Source organism: Ictidomys tridecemlineatus, chromosome 1 (assembly GCF_052094955.1).
Source record: "Ictidomys tridecemlineatus isolate mIctTri1 chromosome 1, mIctTri1.hap1, whole genome shotgun sequence".
Lineage (NCBI taxonomy): Eukaryota > Metazoa > Chordata > Mammalia > Rodentia > Sciuridae > Ictidomys > Ictidomys tridecemlineatus.
In genome coordinates, this window is record NC_135477.1 from 188580800 (window position 1) to 188598427 (window position 17628).

General features: G+C 47.1%; 1 protein-coding gene across 1 annotated transcript; it reads left to right on the forward strand.

Moving 5' to 3' along the window:
• Positions 1-10275: 10275 nt before the first annotated feature.
• On the forward strand, positions 10276-12744 carry LOC144367302 (olfactory receptor 11L1-like). Its single transcript, XM_078023084.1, has 3 exons — positions 10276-10537; positions 11226-11389; positions 11770-12744. Exons 1-3 carry the CDS (start codon positions 10276-10278, stop codon positions 12742-12744), a joined length of 1401 nt encoding a protein of 466 aa, XP_077879210.1.
• Positions 12745-17628: the final 4884 nt, after the last annotated feature.

A 17628-nucleotide genomic window follows, 5' to 3' on the forward strand; every position in this document is an offset into this window, starting at 1 on the left:
GTGAGGTTTGAAAAGAAAGGGAAAGGGCAACGGGCCTGGAATTGGAGAAGCCGACCTGGTTCCAGGTTGCAGGCTGTGCCACTTGCTAAGAGGCTGGGACAAGCTGGGTCACTTTCCCTGCTGCGTTTCATCTCACACTGCAGGTCAGTGCTGCGGCCTCTTACGAGGCTGTGCAGAGGGTCACATGAGCTAAGAGGCACCCACATGCCAAAGAGAGGTCCTGGCATAAGCTGGATATATTTAACTAAAGACAGAAAAAGAGATGACAAAATGAGTGGAGCAAGGATAATGAGTCAGAAGATGAGCTGCTTTGGGTCGGGGCCGGCTCCTGTTTTCACTGCCATGTCCTCGGGACTTCATAGAGTGAGTGGCACATATAACACTCAGCAAATACTAGCAAGCGGGGGTGGGGAAAGAAGGTAGGAGAGAATTCAAAGGTGACCATTATGCATCCAGCATGACATCTGTATCTTTCTTATCATCTTGTTCTGTCCCCATGGCTCTGGCAGAGGCTGGAATATCTAATTCACAAAACTTGAAATACAATAAAGCAACCTATTGGCTCCCATGCATGGATAAGTTGATAATTAGGGTAATTTGAACCCAGACACCCCTATACCATGGCAGGCTAAGGAAAGATCATCATTACTGGTGGGGTCATGGTGGTTTTTCGGAGGTTGGGGTGAGATAGGGGAGGTCACTTATTGTTTTAGAGCTGTTAAGCTCAAAGCTCAAAGTGTTTTCTTTTTTTTCTTTTTCTTTTTTTTTTTTTGGCACCAGGGCTTGAGCCCAGGGGTGATTAACCACTGAGCCACATCCCCAGCTTTTTAAAAATATTTTATTTGGAGACAAGGTCTTGCTGAGTTGCTTAGGGCCTCACTAAGTTGATAAGGCTCACTTTCAACTCCCAATCCTCCCATTTCAGCCTCCCAAGCCCCAGTAATTACCTGTAATTACATCTTACACCACAAGGCCAGGCCTAAAATTGCTTGTTTTCTGATACTGGGAGGCTAATGAGGTCTATAACATTGTTCTTAAAAACAAACTTCCCTTAGGAGTGGGCCAGTAGTGGGGTGGATGGTAATAGCTCTGCAGGAAGCTCCTCCCGGGGGCATCTGATTATTTAACTTGAATTCCTGTTTCTCATGGTCTCTCTTTCAGGGTAAACAATCTTTGTGCCAATGCTCCTTGTTGTGGTTCTGATGCTCAGCCTCTCCATTCCTGACCCTAACCCTGATAGACTCAGGGTGCAAAGTTTAGTATCCCCCCCCCCCGCCCGGGAGCCCTGCCCATCCTCCACACCTCCTCTGGCCTCCCTGGCCAGCCTCCTCTGAAGCCATCAGCTGGCTGGAATACAGAAACCACGTTCTCCTCTGCTGCTAGCCTTAGCTTACTCCCTATTGGCAGGGGGCTGAATTTATGGCTCAGTGGTAGAGTGCTCACCTAGCATGCATGAGGCACTGGGTTTTATCTTCAGCACCACATAAACAAAGTTTGGGCTCCTGGTCTCTGCACAGCCTCCTGTTTAAGAGGAGCCCTATTGGCCAAGGCCCTCATCTTTCCCGGGTCCCACCCTCCTCTCTGCTTGAGGGATCCACAATCTCCCAGCCCCACAGCCTGAGCTGAGACCTCAAGAGCACCAGGTCTGACTCAGCATTTCCCTCCAGCTTGGGGATGTTAAAATGTCTCTGTTTGTTTCCACTTAAGCAATTGCACCCTGCATTTGTAACCCTGACATTTTTTTCAAACATCTTATTTTACCTTCATTTACTTCTCTTTATTTTATTTTTATGTGGTGCTGAAGATCAAACCCAGTGCCTCATGCATGCTAGTCGAGCACTCTACCACTGAGCCATAAATCCAGCCCCCTGACATTTTTTTTTAATGGAGTGACATACACTTAACAAAAAATTGACTATCCTGGGGGCTGGGGCTGTAGCTCAGTGGCAGAGTGCTTGCCTAGCATGTGTGAGGCACTGGGTTCATGTCTCTGCACCCCATAAAATAAATAAATAAAGGTATTCATTCTGTCCATCTACAACTAAAAAATTTTTTTTTAAATTTACAATCCTATTTTTAAGCACAGAGTCGGTGATATTAAATACATCAATAGTGTTGAAAACAATGATAATCTCCTAAACATTTCACCGTACACAGCTGTCACTCTGTTAAATAATAACTTCCCGCTTGCTCTGCCCCATGGCTGGCGACACCTTTCTGCTCTCTGTCTCTCTCATCCTGCCCACTCTAGGTGACTTACCCAGGTGCGTCCTCTAATACTGTCAACTTACTTGACTCAGTGTCACTTCTGCAACAATCATCCTCATCATAACATGTTGCAGATTTCTTCATGTGTAACCGTAATAATGTTTCATTTTACACACACACACACACACACACACACCTCACAGTTGACTATTAACTCCTCTGTCAGGAACTCATGGGCTGCTTCTGAATTTCAGCCGTGTGCGGAATGCCTCTAAGAGCACAAATACACATGCAATCTTTCCAGACCCTGGTTTATTCTGGTGGGTCTGTACCTGGAGGTGGGATTCCACATCATAAGGTAGTTCTAGCTTCTCCAACAGTGCCAAAGTTTCCACTTTCTTTACAAGCTCCCCACTCTTGCCATTTTCTGCTCTTATTTTTCATGGTTTTCCTTTTTCAGTGCTCATGCTGGGGTCACATCCAGGGCCTTGCACATTCTGGACAAACACTCCACTGCGACCGTGTCTCCAGCCCTGTTTCCTGCTTTCTGTTGCACTGACCTAATGAGTGTGAGCTCCTAGCCCTGCGTTTTCTCCCCAGAAGCCCCACTGAAGCCTGGCCCACCCAGGTGGTCTCTTACTCCCTGTAGGCACAGCACCAACCTTCCCTGCCCAGAGAGGGATGCTGGCACCCAATGCACCTTAGTGCTGCCATGGAAGGAATTCAGGGAGAAGGGCCAAGCTCTGACCACTCCCAGAGTCCAGTGGTGGTGAAAGTGGACCAAGGGCCTACCAGAGGTAGATGCGGAGGAGGCAGATGCCCTCCCCAGCACTCTCCATGCCCAGAGCTCCAGGCAGCGCAACTGCATTTCAACAAACTGTATCTACGTGATAATGCTACATTTAAAGAGCGGTTTTTATTATCATTTTATGCAATTTGCCTGATTCAGGGACAATAATGCATTCTGTTCACATTTTTATTCCCAAGTCCCTTTCCTCTGAGCCAGGACAGAGTAAAGTCGAGTCAAGCTCCTGCAGGAATTTAATAAATGTGATAGCCCAAGAGAGTCTCATCATCTCTCTTACACCTGCTCTGTGTTTTAGATGGGAGAGAGTCTCCACTTGAGCACATGTAAGGAGCAGTACTGGCTGTGGACAGGGCTGGACTGGACGGTGGTGCTGTCCTGTGCTTCTCAGGCTGGCCACAGGCCACCACTTACTGATTTAATAGATGATTTCAGCTGCCACGCACCAGAGTGCATGTCCTGCTTCAGGGGAAACTGGCACATGGACAAAATAGTGACACAGAGGTGTGACATTGCCAGATCCAAGTACTGGGGGGAGGGGCAGCAGAACACAGGTAGCATGTGAGCCCGGGGATGGACCTGAAAACTCACAAAGGAGCTTGTGTCTGAAGTTGGTGCTCCAGAGGCTTGGCAGATACAGCCTGCCCTGTCATTCCAGAGGATTCTACTCAGAGGAAGCAGTGTGCAGAGAGCGGCTGAAGATGCAGGACTGTCTTTCTGGTGTGCTGGGTCCTCAGGAATTTGATGTGTCTCCTTCCTAGTTGGCCATCCAGGGAGACTGGATAGGGCTAGTTGTGCGTGATATTCCAGAAAGTGTGATTTTTGTTGGTAAGAAGTGGATCCCAAAGTCATCGAACGCAGTATGTCTACACTGCAGATGAGGCAGTCAGTGTGGAAGCCCTTGGGTCAGTGTGGACTAGAGGCTTTATATATCCTCAGGGACGTCCCAGGGCAGCTGGGGTGGAATGGCACAGTAAAGTCGTGGGGTGTTCTGCCGGCTATTAGAGGCAGCCCCACCCGGGCTGCAGCTGCACAGGGCCCATTATCCATCTGACAAATGGAAGACACATATGCCAGGCCTCCCTGGCCTCCACTGGGTAGGCGTCAGGGAAGCTCTTCAGGGAGCTTAGAGGCCGCCCCAGCCCTTCTTGTGGATCCAGTCTCCAGTCTGTGTGAAACGCAGGAGAAAGGCGGGGGCACTTCTCCAGGCCACGGACTTGCACACTTCTTCAGGGGCCGCCTAGATCAGGTCCAGGCTTTACACCGTGCAGTTGTGGATGACAGTTTAATACAGAACATACCTTGGCCCTGAGCACTCCTGCTGCAGGTCCACGCTAAGAGGGTCTGAATGTATGGGTCTCCCACAAATTCCACTGCAGGACAAGAAGGAAAAATCATGAGCCAGAGGCAAAACAATTTTCTTCTGCCTTCTATGACATTTAAAGGAAGATAAAGGACATAGTTATTGGATTAATTTGAGGCAAGGTGGGAGGGAAATCAGGAAAAAACTCATCATGGTGTTTGAAAGTGGTTTCCCAAAAATGGAAACAGGAGGCAAAGCACTTAAACAAAGAAACAAAAATCAAAGAACAAAAAAAAAAATCCCAAAGATTGGAGATTCTGGCATAAACTTTTTTTGGAAATGGACATATTTTCAAAGTGTGTAAGTAAAGGTAGGTGACCCTAACTAGGCCCTTCAAAAGCAATATTCATCCAAAATTTAACTTTACAAGTAAAATTACTCTGAAGAGCTGATCTTCCTAGGTGGATGTGGTGGTGACAGCCCTGTCCTGGCAGTTACATCCGGAAGCCGGAAGCTGTCCCAGCCCTGGTGGATGCTCTCTGTCTACCCTTCACCCAGCAGGTTTACCCCCTGCTGTGCCTGCTTTGGTCTCTTCCCCTTGGGCCTCCCTTACCAGCTCCTGAGCTGCCTGGTGGGATGGGACCTTGAATGGCTTGTGTAACCATCACTAGTTCTCGTCCCTTGGTGTCCCTTGGAGCTTCATTCTATTGATGTAGCACCTGCAATCCTGTGACTGTCCCAAGAGCACTTTGAAGCTGAGGCGACTTGCATACCCCATGTTCCCACCTGCCCTTGCAGTGACCCTGGTGCTCACACGGACTTCTCTGCCTGTGTCCTGTGGTGACATGGCTTCTAAATAAGGCGTGGTGGAAACTAAGAGTGGAGCATGTGGCTCTGATGTGACTCAGCAGATGCTCCCCAGCCACAGAACACCAAGGGAGAAAGAAGAGGAAGTGCAGGTCTCTGGGGACACTGTTGTCTGTAGAGGCTAATTATTCTGAGTTTCCTTATCTCCAGGGTGTGTTCCAAACAGAGCTGTTCCTCTGTGAGGCTCCCTCTCTAGTTATGAGTTGGGTGGTGACAGGGATAACAGCAAGTGGGCTGCCAGTTTCAGGATGTGGCTGTCCTGGAAAGAGTGACTGGTGGTTTTGGGCCTGTTCATTTATCCTCTGTGGCTGGTTGCTTCAGCTAATTCACTAGTTTAACTCAATTACTTGATTCCAGAGAATGGTTCTAATTTTTAAAAGAAGTCATTTGGCACAATTTTTCCTGGGACATTAACATATTGATAAAATACAATGTCATCTGTCACCCTGCTGGGAAGAATGCAAAGCATTATTCATAATAGCTCAGGGGATCAAATAGGTACACAGACAATGCAGCAAGAAATGACATAGACTATTAAGATAATCCCAGTCCTTTATTAAAAAAAAGAAATAAAAATAATATATGTGACAATAATTCTTCCAATAACTTAGGTTGCAGGACTTGGACATCTAATGTACCCATTGCACATCAAGCCCTCTCTGCAGGTTAGCAATGGTGCAGTGTTAGGATGAGGGGCTGGGGCTTTGGGGCAGTAAAGCCTTGATTGGCACTCCTGGGAAAACTCTCCCCTGCGACCCTGTGCTGAGGCAATTCCTATACTGACAAAGTTGAGTTTAGGTTTGTCAACAAACTGTGTCCCCACCTTAGTTCACGATCATTTTGTCTATGAAATTATAGAATTAAATTTTAGAAAACACTTGACTGTCTATCCTATCTATCAAATCATCTTTCCTTCTGTAATACCTAAGCAAGGGATAGTCTTCCACACAACTTCAGCCTGAGTTTTAGAACATGCTTCCTTTTATTGAACCAAAATATCTACAGCAGTTACCACAACATAGCCAGGCTACTCATAATATCACCAATATCATGGTGCTAACTCATTTCAGAATTTCAAACTTCTCTGTGCAACAATAAATTAACTATGTACCTATGAAGAAAAAATTTTAAAATTTACTGGAAAATATTAAAAAATTAAAATATTAATCCAAGATAAAATTTAAATATTTACACATTAGTAAATGTATTAATTTTGTGTTATGCACAAATGGATACTTATTTTTAGTTCAACAGTGTAACCTTGTGTGTGTACGTGTGTTACTGAGGATTCAACTCAGGAGTGTTCTACCATTGGATTACTTCCCCAGCCGGTTTTTAAATTCTTGTTTTGAGATGGGGTCTTGCAAAGTTGTTAAACCTGCCTCAGTTTTCCAAGTTGCTGGGATTACAGATAGACCACACCAAACCCAATTTCACAACATAATTCTTAATTAATAAGCAATTCAAAAATAAGTGTGCCACGTTCAAAATGAGAAGCCAGTAATAGGATGCTTGATCCACTATGCAGTTAATGACTACAAATGAGCATTTCTTAGGACATATTACTTTCTTAAGTCACTATCAGAAATCATGGTGCACACAGGAAGAAAAGGTTCTTGGAAGGAATGACCATGTGACTTGGGCTGGGAGGAAGAGGGGAAGATGAATGCATGAGTTCATTTTGCATTACTTTAACACAATATGTGAGATGGGTTGACTTTATAAGGAAAGGAACAATTTAGCTGATACTTTTGGTGGCTGAAAGTCCAAACAGCATGGCACAGGCTCTGGCTGGCCCTGTTGGCTGTATCACCATCTCTCTGGGGCTCATCCACACTCCCAGCAGATGAACCCTTGAGGGACAAGTAATAGCCACACCATAGCAATGACTGAGTGGGAGAGGAGCACAGAGCAGGGCCTTCCAAAACTAAGTTCCTGTAGCCTGTGGGTGCACACAGGTTGATGTCTTTAATCCTGTGGGAACATACAAATGCACACTGTGCCCTGCACTTTATACATTTCAAGCCATGTCAATATTCCCTTCCTTCTAGAGACAATGTGTCTCCTGCTAGTGTCTCCTTGCTGCAGGATAGGGAAGCCCACCCTGTCATGACATAGAGGAACATTGGACAGTAGCCTCCTGATGCCCCTGCCCGCCATGACCAGCTCTCACTGGGCAGCTGGACTGACTTTGCAGCTGATAGATTCTGGTGGTGGCTCTGTGCATTGCTTCATCCCAGGGCCCCTCTGGCCTGTGGATTTTTGCAATATTTCTTTAATTGAATGAGTTAGTTTGAACATGGAGATATATATTAGACATATGTATATACATATATGTGTATATGTATATGGTCCTACTATTGCTGTCACATACATATAGATATGTACACATATACATATATACACACACATATATATACATATATTATAGCAAAGGTAGGACCCATTCTAAGTTAAGAAAAAATTAAATCCATTTTAAAAAGAATGTGCAAATTGCTTCTATCTCAATGTTCTATCTCCACTCAAGCCTCAGTGGACACAGAGGAATATCAGAAGTTAGCTTTCATTGTTTACAGACTTGATTGGCAAATTATAGAACACATTGGGGAAAAAGATTCTTGGTAGGACCAGGTCCCCAAGATACCCAGGGTTTCTGAAAGGAGAAGCCTGCTCCACCCAGAGCCAGACACCAGCAGGAGAGACAAGTTCCAGCTCTCACAATGAAAATGCAGGTGGACTTTGGGTCAGAGGAGGGCAAGGCAGCTTTCAGAGCAGCAGCCGTTGGGTCTCCGTGTGATGGCCAGAGGGACAGCAGGGGAGGCGCGTGCAGATGAGGCAGCTTTTTAAGGAGAAAATCAGCATGGTATGTGTTTCATATCCAAGGGCACAGTTTCCTGGCTATGGTTGTGGATTCCTCCTTGTCAGGGCAACTTGCTCTGCCTATGTGGAAAGGGATGGTCTTGCCTAAATGTGCTGGGATATAAAAATGTAATGACAACAACAACAAAAACTTAAAAAGGCTTCCTGAGACCTCAAAGCCATTTAATGTACTGTAGGCACATGGCATGTAAGAACAATAAAGGGGCTGGGGTAAGTGGCTCAGTGGTAGAGCACTTATCTAGCATGTGTGAGGCACTGGGTTCAATTCTCAGCACTGCATATAAATAAATAAATAAGGTCCATTGACATCTAAAAAACATCAAAAAAGAACGATAATATTCTTGATTATGTTTATTCTCATATAATTTGAAAAGAAAAACCACAGAATTAGACCTGAGTTTATGCTGGTTGCTCCAGTACTGAAGCAGGCAGCATTCTGAGAGGCAGCAATCTTTATTATTTTCAGCTAATGTAATGAAGCTAATTTTTTTTTTATCAGTCATTGAACTCAGGGGCACTCAACCACTGAACCACATTCCCAGCCTTACCTTGTATTTTATTTAGAGACAGGGTCTCACTGAGTTGCTTAGTACCTTGCTTTTGCTGAGGCTGGATCTAAACTCGCAATCCTCCTGTCTCAGCCTCCAGAGCCACTGGGATTACAGGCATGCACCACCGCACCCGGCTCATGAAGTTAATTTTAAAAGTTGGAAATAATATTTAAGTAATTGTAGTGAGTTTATTATTGAAAGTATTTAAGCCATGAATGGTGATTAAACAAGTTCAGTTTCTTGTTGCATTTGAACTTATAAGAGAAAGTTTAGCCAGAAGCTGTGGTGCACTTCTGTAAACCCAGAGGCTCAGGAGGCTGAGACAGGAGGATTTGGAGTTCAAAGCGAGCCTCAGCAACGTTGAGGTGTTAAACAAGTCAGTGAGATCCTGTCTCTAAATAAAATACAAAATAGGGCTGGGGATGTGGTTCAGTGTTTGAGTGCCCCTGAGTTCATTCCCCAGTACCCTGCCCCCCAAAAAGGAACTTTAACTGGGAAACTTAGCCCAAAACCCTGTAAACTTAGTCTAGTGGGATGCTGTGCTTGTTTGCTTTTATTGGGCTCTCACAAACCTGCATATCATACTTCCCCATGGCTAAATGATTTATTTTAATTTATTCATGATCAAGTAAATGGTAATAAAAGTATGATATTAGGTGTATATAAGGGTCTGAAAAAGTGAGCGAGATAAGCAGGATATTACATTTAAAAGGAACAGTAAATAGATTTACTTAATTACATGATAATGTCACACACAAAAAGTGAGAAAGCCAAGGCAGGAAAAGACCATGTTCCAAGATGGCATAGTTAATTACTACAAGATCTGGGGGCATAGCTCTATCATGGCTGTGTGCCCAGACAGCTTCTAAGTATCGCCCAGTCTTGAAGCAAATCCTTCTATGAGGTTAAATTCCAGCACCCAGCATCCCCTGGTTGTTCATGCGAAGGTCAGAGGCAGAACTGCTGGGATATGCTCTTCAGGCCAAGGGGCAGCACTTGCCTTGGATGGTGTCACCTGCTGGTCACACAGGTGACCAGCTCCTCCAGACTTCAGGAAGGAAGTGGTCTCTAAGGGGGCAAAAGGATGTGGGAAATGAGCCCGCATATATGTCCAGGGACCTGTGAAGGGGACAGAAAGGCAAGATCTGGGTGGCTAGAAGAACCCAGAGGAGATGAGAGTCGGGAACCAAATAGGCAAGGAGAAGAGCAGACCCAGGTGTGAGAGGCAGGGAGACCCAGCAGGGCCCAGCCAACCAAGAATGCCCTGGGTCACTATGGCCTCGTCTTGAGCTGGATTTAAGAGATCCAGTGTGTGCGTGAGGCTTCCTGTTCTGTGCTGGGCTCCTGAAGGCAGCTTCATAGAGCTTACAATGTCGTCTTCAGTCCATGTAAAGGTTCCATGTTCAATGGACATAGCCTTCCTGATGCTTTTGCCCAGGCACAAGAGGAGAAAACAGAACACAGCAAAAAACAGAACTGCAGTCTTGGAGATGATGAGCAAAGTGGCAAATCAGCAGAAGAGAGGGTCCTCAGGGGAGTGGGTGGACTGGCCAGTGTTCTGTTCACCAACCAGGGACGATCCGCAGCTCCTCTGTGCCCCTGTGTAAGATGCACTTTCACTTCCTCACAGAGACTGAGTTACTGAGTAGGGCACAGTGGTCATGGAGGGCCGCAGGGAAAGCACTGCAGCCATCAGGGTGAGAGATGGTGGCACCTATTCCAGGCAGCAAGCAAAGTGGGCAGATAACAATGATCCCCCTGGACCTGGAAATAGTTGCAGGTGGAGCCAGCTGATTTTGCAGAACAGTCTAATATTGGGTCAAAGTCAAGGTTTCTGGTTGAGCAGTGGTGAAGAGTACCCCCTTATGGGGGTGGACAGCTGCACCAAGGGTCTGGTGGGCAGCTCTGGGAGGCTGGGTGGAGGTGAGGTCACATAAGTCTCAGGAGCTGAGTGGACATCTGTGGTGCATATCAGATAGGACAGCTGTTTGCACCCTAATATTCAAGACTGACACGTGAAATTGAGCATTAAGAGCTGAGAGACTGAACCTAGAGTCAGGCTAGCAGGAGGCCCGGTGTAACCCCAGCACCATGAATGAATGAATGAGTAAAGTCAAGAGCTGCATGTTGAGCTGCTGTAAACCCTGAGAGTTTGCAAACGTGAAGAGCCAGCTACGGTGGAATCCAGAGGAAGGTCATGGATATTAAGTGATGAGCTGATCAGGAAGAGGGAGGGGTCCTGAGAGCCCTGGACAAAGCAAGCAGAGGAGCTGGGGGTGGTGGTGGTCACACCTGTGATCCCAGCTTCTCGGAGGCAGAGGCAGGAGGGTGGCAAGTGCAAGGCCAGCCTGGGCAACTGGCGAGACCCTGTCTAAAATCCAAAGGGCTGGGGTGGAGCTCAGTGGTAGAGCACTTGCCTTGCACCAGTGAGGCCCGGGTTCAACCCCGACTACAACAAGCAAATGCACAAACCAACTCATAAACGAAGCAGAGGACTAAGGGCCACTGAAGAAAGGAATGGTCTCCACCAGGGAAGGAGTCCATGGGGGTGGGCAGCCCATGGAGGCAGCACAGCTGGACCTTTGATGTGTGCTTCACCTCTCATTTACAGAGAGTAAAAACCAGGCTTTTGGCAAACTAGAACAACTCCAGCAGAGAGGTGGCCACTGCTGGCCAGGAGAGGGTGAGCTGGAAACCTGCAGCACCTTCCAGTGTGGGGGAGGACACAGCCCAAGTGAGGGACTAGCTGAGACCCATGCACACCACTCTTTCGGGGTACAGATGAACGGTAGGTGGGGGTGTTAGTGGCCTAAGCTTGCACGTGCTCCCATGGGGACCCCAGGCTTCTGGTCAAGAGACAAGGCCATGCTGAGGTTTGAAAATAGGACACATTTGCAATCCTCACTGAGGAGAAGGAGGAGTGACTGGGTCAGGAGGAGTGACTGGGTCAGGAAGCCTGGAGCCATTGATATTCAGATCCAAATGTGGTCAAATAAAAGGAGCATGGGATTGTGCATTTGAACCTCCCAAGAGCAGCACATGCAAACCTAAAACAAAACAAAAAAGCCCTGAAGGTCCAAACACCAACGGTCATAATATTCTTGTCCTCACACCCTGTGCTTATCATACATGTTTTCTGCAGTCCCTGCCCCCAGACGACGCAAGCCCCAAATGTGTCTGCAGTCACTGAGTTTCAGCTGCTTGGATTCCGGAGCCTTCAGGAGTGGCAGACCCTGCTCTTCACCATTTTCCTACTCATCTACCTCCTGACCCTCACTGGGAACATCGTCATCATCACAGTGGTGAGCCAGGACCGGCGCCTGCACTCCCCCATGTACACGTTCCTCCAGCACCTCTCTTTTCTGGAGATCTGGTACGTGTCCACCATCGTGCCCCTTCTCCTGGCCAACCTGGCCTCCTGGGGCCGGGCCATCTCCTTCTCTGCCTGTATGGCGCAGCTCTACTTCTTCGTGTTCTTTGGGGCTACTGAGTGTTTCCTCCTGGCCATGATGGCCTACGACCAGTACCTGGCCATCTGCAGTCCTCTGCGCTACCCCTTCCTCATGAGCCCTGACACCTGCAGGCACCTGGTGGCCCTCTGCTGGTTGACAGGGGTGGGCACAGGTTTTCTGCCATCCATGATGATTTCCCAGCTGGACTTCTGTGGGCCCAACCAGATCAACCACTTCTTCTGTGACCTCCCGCCGCTCATGCAACTCTCCTGCTCCAGTGCTCACGTCACCGAGATGGCCATCTTTGTCCTGTCGGTCGCAGTGCTGTGCGTCTGTTTTCTCCTGACCCTTGTGTCCTATGTCTTCATTGTGTCCTCCATATTGAGGATCCCTTCAGCTTCTGGACGGAAGAAGACCTTCTCCACCTGTGGGTCCCACCTGGCTGTTGTCACCATCTACTATGGGACCATGATCTCCATGTATGTGCACCCCAGTGCCCACCTGTCACCCGAAATCAACAAGATCATCTCTGTCTTCTACACCGTGGTCACACCACTGATGAACCCAGTCATCTACAGCTTGAGGAACAAAGACTTCAAGGAGGCTGTTAGAAAAGCTATCAGAAGGCAGCGTGGCCGCTATGGAGTCGGAGTGAGAGGACAGGTCTTCATTAGGTAGGCAGAGTCTGCAGGCAGCAGCTCCTGGGGCCAGGCAGGACCAGGACTCTGGCTTCGGAGCCCAGGCTGAGCATCCCCGCTAGTGTGCAGAGGGTCCTGTGGCTGTAAGGAATCAGTGACTTGAGATCCCCCGCCCACGAGATGAGATGTCAGAAGATGGGCTTCTGTGTGGGGACCTTCTGTCCTCAGGCATGTTTTCTCTTCTGCTGGGAATCTGCACTCTCAGCACCTGGTGAAGGCACTCGTGGCCTGAACCCAGTGTCTTCAGCTCGAGGAACAAAGACTTCAAGGAGGCTGTTAGAAAAGCCCTGAGAAGGCAACAAGGCCACTGGTCCCTGAGGGATTCCCTTGCATTTGCACAGCACAGGGACAGGCAGTTCTAACCTCTTACGCACTGTTGGGAAACTGGCCTTGCACACCTCAATCCTGATGTATGACAGCTGTGGCAAGAATGAATGAAAAAGCAAGCCAAGGCTTTGGAATTGTGTTTTGTCCTCCATTATCTACTAGTGATAAGAAAACAAATAAGGATTTTTAAAGTGCTAAGCATTTGTCTTGGATAAGCTACACTTCTAATATTTTCTGTATAATGAAATTCCAGGGAAGGAAGGAAGGGGGTAGAGGGATTGGAAGACTGGAGTCAGGCCCTGTAGCATAATACAAATTTCTTTCACAAGTTCCTTTGCTCACCCAGGATTTAGATCTCTGCCACTCCCGCCCCCGCCCCCCACACACACCCTGACAGATTCCATTCCTTAATTCCACAAATACTTTTAATCCCCTGAAGTAGGAGGTCTCCTGCTGCAGTCTGCAGTGCCTGGAGATACAAGATATAGAAAAGGCGAGGAAGATTGGCCTCAATGAAGCCTAATTCCAGAAGGCAAGAGGGCTTGAGCCCTATAGAGAATAAGGATGTGCTTCTGTTTCTGTAAACACTGTGGAACAGAGAGTAGGCTGGGCATGAAGGCAGACCAGCAAGACCTGCATCAGCAGGGGGTTAGGGAAGCTCTGCCCACCTAGTGCTCAACCTTCACTGCTGGGAGGAGGAGAGCAGAAGTGGACAGAGAAGTCCAGGCTGAGATGGTGGCATGCAGGACAGAAGAGGGAGGCAGAGTGACTGGGGAGGTGGACAGAGGTCAGCCTGGGGAGGGGTAGAGCCTTGTTCCTGTGGATCATTAGTAACTCTGTAGAGGTTTTGAATTTACACTAAGAGAAATGATTGATTATTGGAGGGTACTAAATATAGAACTGAAGATGAAGTTTGCATTTACAACTATTTAAAGACTATTTAAAGAAAAGACAGAGAAAGAACTGTTGGGTTAATGCAGCAGCTCATGGGGTAGAGGAAGTTGGTTTGATTTTAGATTTGTTAATGAAATCCATATAAGCAAGTCCCTTCAGGAGAGTGCAACCAAAAAATCAAGAGAGCAAAGACAGAGCAGAGCAAAGGAATGGAAAATACAAAAAGGTGGGAGGAGGAACTCCAAGTAGTAGAAGAAGCCGGAGGCTGAGCTAGCTGGGAGCTGGTGGCTCAGGGGCGGAGCTGGCAGGAGGAAGGGACAACAGGGAAGCTGGAGCCAGAGGGTTGCACTTTGCCTGACCCAGAGCACTGCTGTCCCTAGAGGGTAGTGTCTTTGTCATGCAGAGGGTGATACCACAGGGGGCAGTGCCCAAGAGAATGCTCCGGAGGGAAGGGAGCAGCTGTGTTCGCAAACAGTTTTCCTGAAGGGTGGTGTTGAAGGGGTGAGAGCCAAATATCTCAAGGGAGGTGTAGTTGTGTTTTTATAAATTGTAAGATGTTAGCCCCTGGGTGGATTCCAACGCAGGTGGGGAAGGCCATTAGTGTGCAAAAGCCTGAGAGGTCTCTAGTATAAGCAGCACCTGAAAGCCTGGGATTGGGCAGGACAGGGTCCAGGACAAGTGTGAAGTAGCAGTGCTCAGAGGGAGAGAACTTGGTTCAGCCTCAGGGGCAGAAGGCAGAGGTCTTCCTTGGATGAGGTCTTAGAAATGGAGATGGGATTGGGCACTTTCACCTGAGGGCTCGCCTGCTTATGTTTTGTTTTGGTTTTTTTTTTATATTTTTGTGTCAATTTTATTGAGGTACAATTAACAGATTTAACATACAATTAACATACAGTAAGATTTGCCATTTGTGTGTGTGTGTGTGGTGTGTGTGTGTGTGTGTGTGTGTGTGTGTGTGTGTGTGTGTATGTGGTGCTGGGGATTGAACCGAGGGCCTTGTGCATTCAAGGCAAGCACTCTACCAACTGAGCTGTATCCCCAGCCCTATCCTGCTTATGTTTATGACAAGGTCGGTGGCACCTATGTGCCACAGACAGCAGCCACCCTTGGGCTTGAAGGGAGGGCTACAGGTGCCCCAGACCCACTTTGCCCAGTGAGGTTGGTATCATTTGTTCATGTGGCACTGCCTGTGGGTTCAGCACCTTAGGATTATGGTGAAAGTCAGGGTTCATCCTGGGTTGAGGCTGAGCTTGTGGGCACAGTTGGAGACGGAACAAGAAAGAGAAGGACTTCAAGTCGGTGATGACCAAGAAGAGAAATGAAGAGTCAGTTAGTAAGGGAAGCCAAGGATAGAAATCCAAAGCAAAAACTAAAGGCAGGTCTAACCAGGTTACCCGAGCTACCTGGATTGACAGGAAGTGATACTTAGGGGTCTGGTGTCTTCAAGTAACTTAAGGCATTGTCTGGCTTGGAGTGAAAGCAGAGCCAAAGGTGTGGCCGCTGGAACAGTGAGGAGCTGGGCATAGTGAAGTGGGGAGGGGTCAGTCCCTGCAGGGCTCCTGGCTGTGAGAAGACCTGCAGGACTTTAGAGTCATTTGCAAATGAGAGGGAGCAGCCTGGGGCACAGGGGTGATCTTAATCTGGAAAGACAGCTTCTTGTATTTAGGAGCAAGATTCTCCAAGGAAGAGGTTTTCAAAAGGGAGTGTGGGAGGACACCCGGGACTAAGCAGGGTAGAGCAAGGACTTCCTCAGGCTCCTCAGCCACTCTTGAGAAAGAAGGAGACCTAGAGTTCAGCTTTCTATTGGACGGGGTGGGTGCGATGGGGTCAGGCATGCAGCCGTGCCCTCTGCCCAGCAGTGGCCTTGCCTGGAGCGCCCACAGCAGCTGTCACTCCACCCCACACCTCGCTCCCGCTTCAGTGGCTTGTGCAAGTGCCGGCTCACAGAGTCGGGTCTTTGGTGGGAGATGGTTTAATGGAACTGAAGTTCAGCGCAATTTATTCCTCAGTTACTCTTCCAAAGATCACTGGACCATTGTACAGTGTTATATGAGTAATAATATGTGTTTTAAAATTATTATTTATTTTGATTCTCAGTTGTTGATAAATAAATGTATCAACTTTTTAAGGGGTCATTTCAGATACCTGAAGTGTTTTTGTCATAGGTACAACATAAACAGGAGGTAGAATAAAGCTCACCCCGTGCTGAAAAAAATTCCTGTGGCTGTGAGCCTTACTAATGCCTAAAGGATGCTTCAGTTCTCTGTGATGTAACAAACTGAATCACGTGGGTACATTACCTATTGTGCACATAGAATGGAAAGAATGCATTTATTATATAAATACCATTATTTTGGTTAAGGTGTCAACATGACCAACTATTTAATGATGGTGTAGAAAAGAAAAAATGACATTCAATTTCCTGATGAATAGAGAAACTATTCCATTTTCATGAAAATCACCTCTATTTCCCATTTACTTCTTAACCACCAAGTGACTGATAAACCCAGCCTGATTCCATTTTAAGATTGGGAGCCATCTCCTCACAAATTCATGAAAAGTTCATTTCTGTTTTACTATAAATTCATGAGATTTCTCAACTTGTTTGGAATGCCTGCCCATGCTTTGAACTCATCCATGCCTGGGGCTCCCTGACCAGAGAACCACCCTCTCTAAAACCTTAGTGGTGCCTCATAAATCCTGGCTCCCCCTGACCAGATAACAACCCTCTCTGAAATCTCAGCAGCACCTCATAAATTCTGATTTGAAATCTGAATTTATTCCCTACCTTGAAATGTTAAGCCATGCAGATCATTGTATTATGCTTGTCAAAATCCTGTTAGCTATAAGTTCTCAAGACACTTCTCTTTGCAACTTTTTGTGCTATAAAACTTTTCTGGAGATCTGGGGTGCTGATCTCTAGCCCAGAGTTGGGAAAAGCAGTCCTGGCCAGCTTTCTTTGTGTACACAATATAAGCTTGCTTAATTTGATATAAAATTGGAATCAGTGGTCTTTTCTTTGTGGAGTGGTTCAACAGTGAAAAAGAGTTTATGATCAAAATAGAGGAAAATGACTGCCTGATCTTAGAGTCTAAATGGCATGTGAATCCACATTCTTTCCTGGGTTTGTAATCTTTTATCCTCTTCACATGTTTGCTGTTGTTTTAACCAAAAAGCCTCAAGGAATAGCTCCAAATCTGTATCTCTCTCTCTCTCTCTCTCTCTCTCTCTCTCTCTCTCTCTCTCTCTCTCTCTCTCTCTCTCTCTCTCCTCTCTTTCCCAGGAATCAAACTCAGTGACACTCTAGGACTGACTCACGTTCTCAGGGAATGGCCACTTCACAGCCCACTAGTTCACTAGTCATCACTGCTCAGCCGCTGCAGATGCAGAAAGAGCAAGTGAGGGTCCAGGGTGTAGTGGTTTCTGTGGTCTGGCACAACCCAAAACATCTGGTCAGAATGCCATGGGTCCAGTGCCCTCCACAGCTGCCCAGCTCTGTTCTGGGCTCTGAGCCAAAGTGCAGTCATTCCATGATCTCAGTTCACACCAACTGTGCAGCAATCACCCTGGCTTAAAAACTTTTGCATTCTCATTGGTTTTGTAGTCAAGACTTTAGATTAAAGAAGAATATGGCTTCTTTCCT

Coding starts and splice junctions, on each gene's coding strand:
- LOC144367302 (XM_078023084.1), top strand. CDS start 10,276: ATGGAGGGCCGCAGGGAAAGCACTGCAGCCATCAGGGTGAGAGATGGT. Junction 10,538..11,225: donor CTCTGGGAGGCTGGGTGGAG/GTGAGGTCACAT, acceptor TCTCATTTACAG/AGAGTAAAAACCAGGCTTTT. Junction 11,390..11,769: donor ATGCACACCACTCTTTCGGG/GTACAGATGAAC, acceptor CCCTGCCCCCAG/ACGACGCAAGCCCCAAATGT.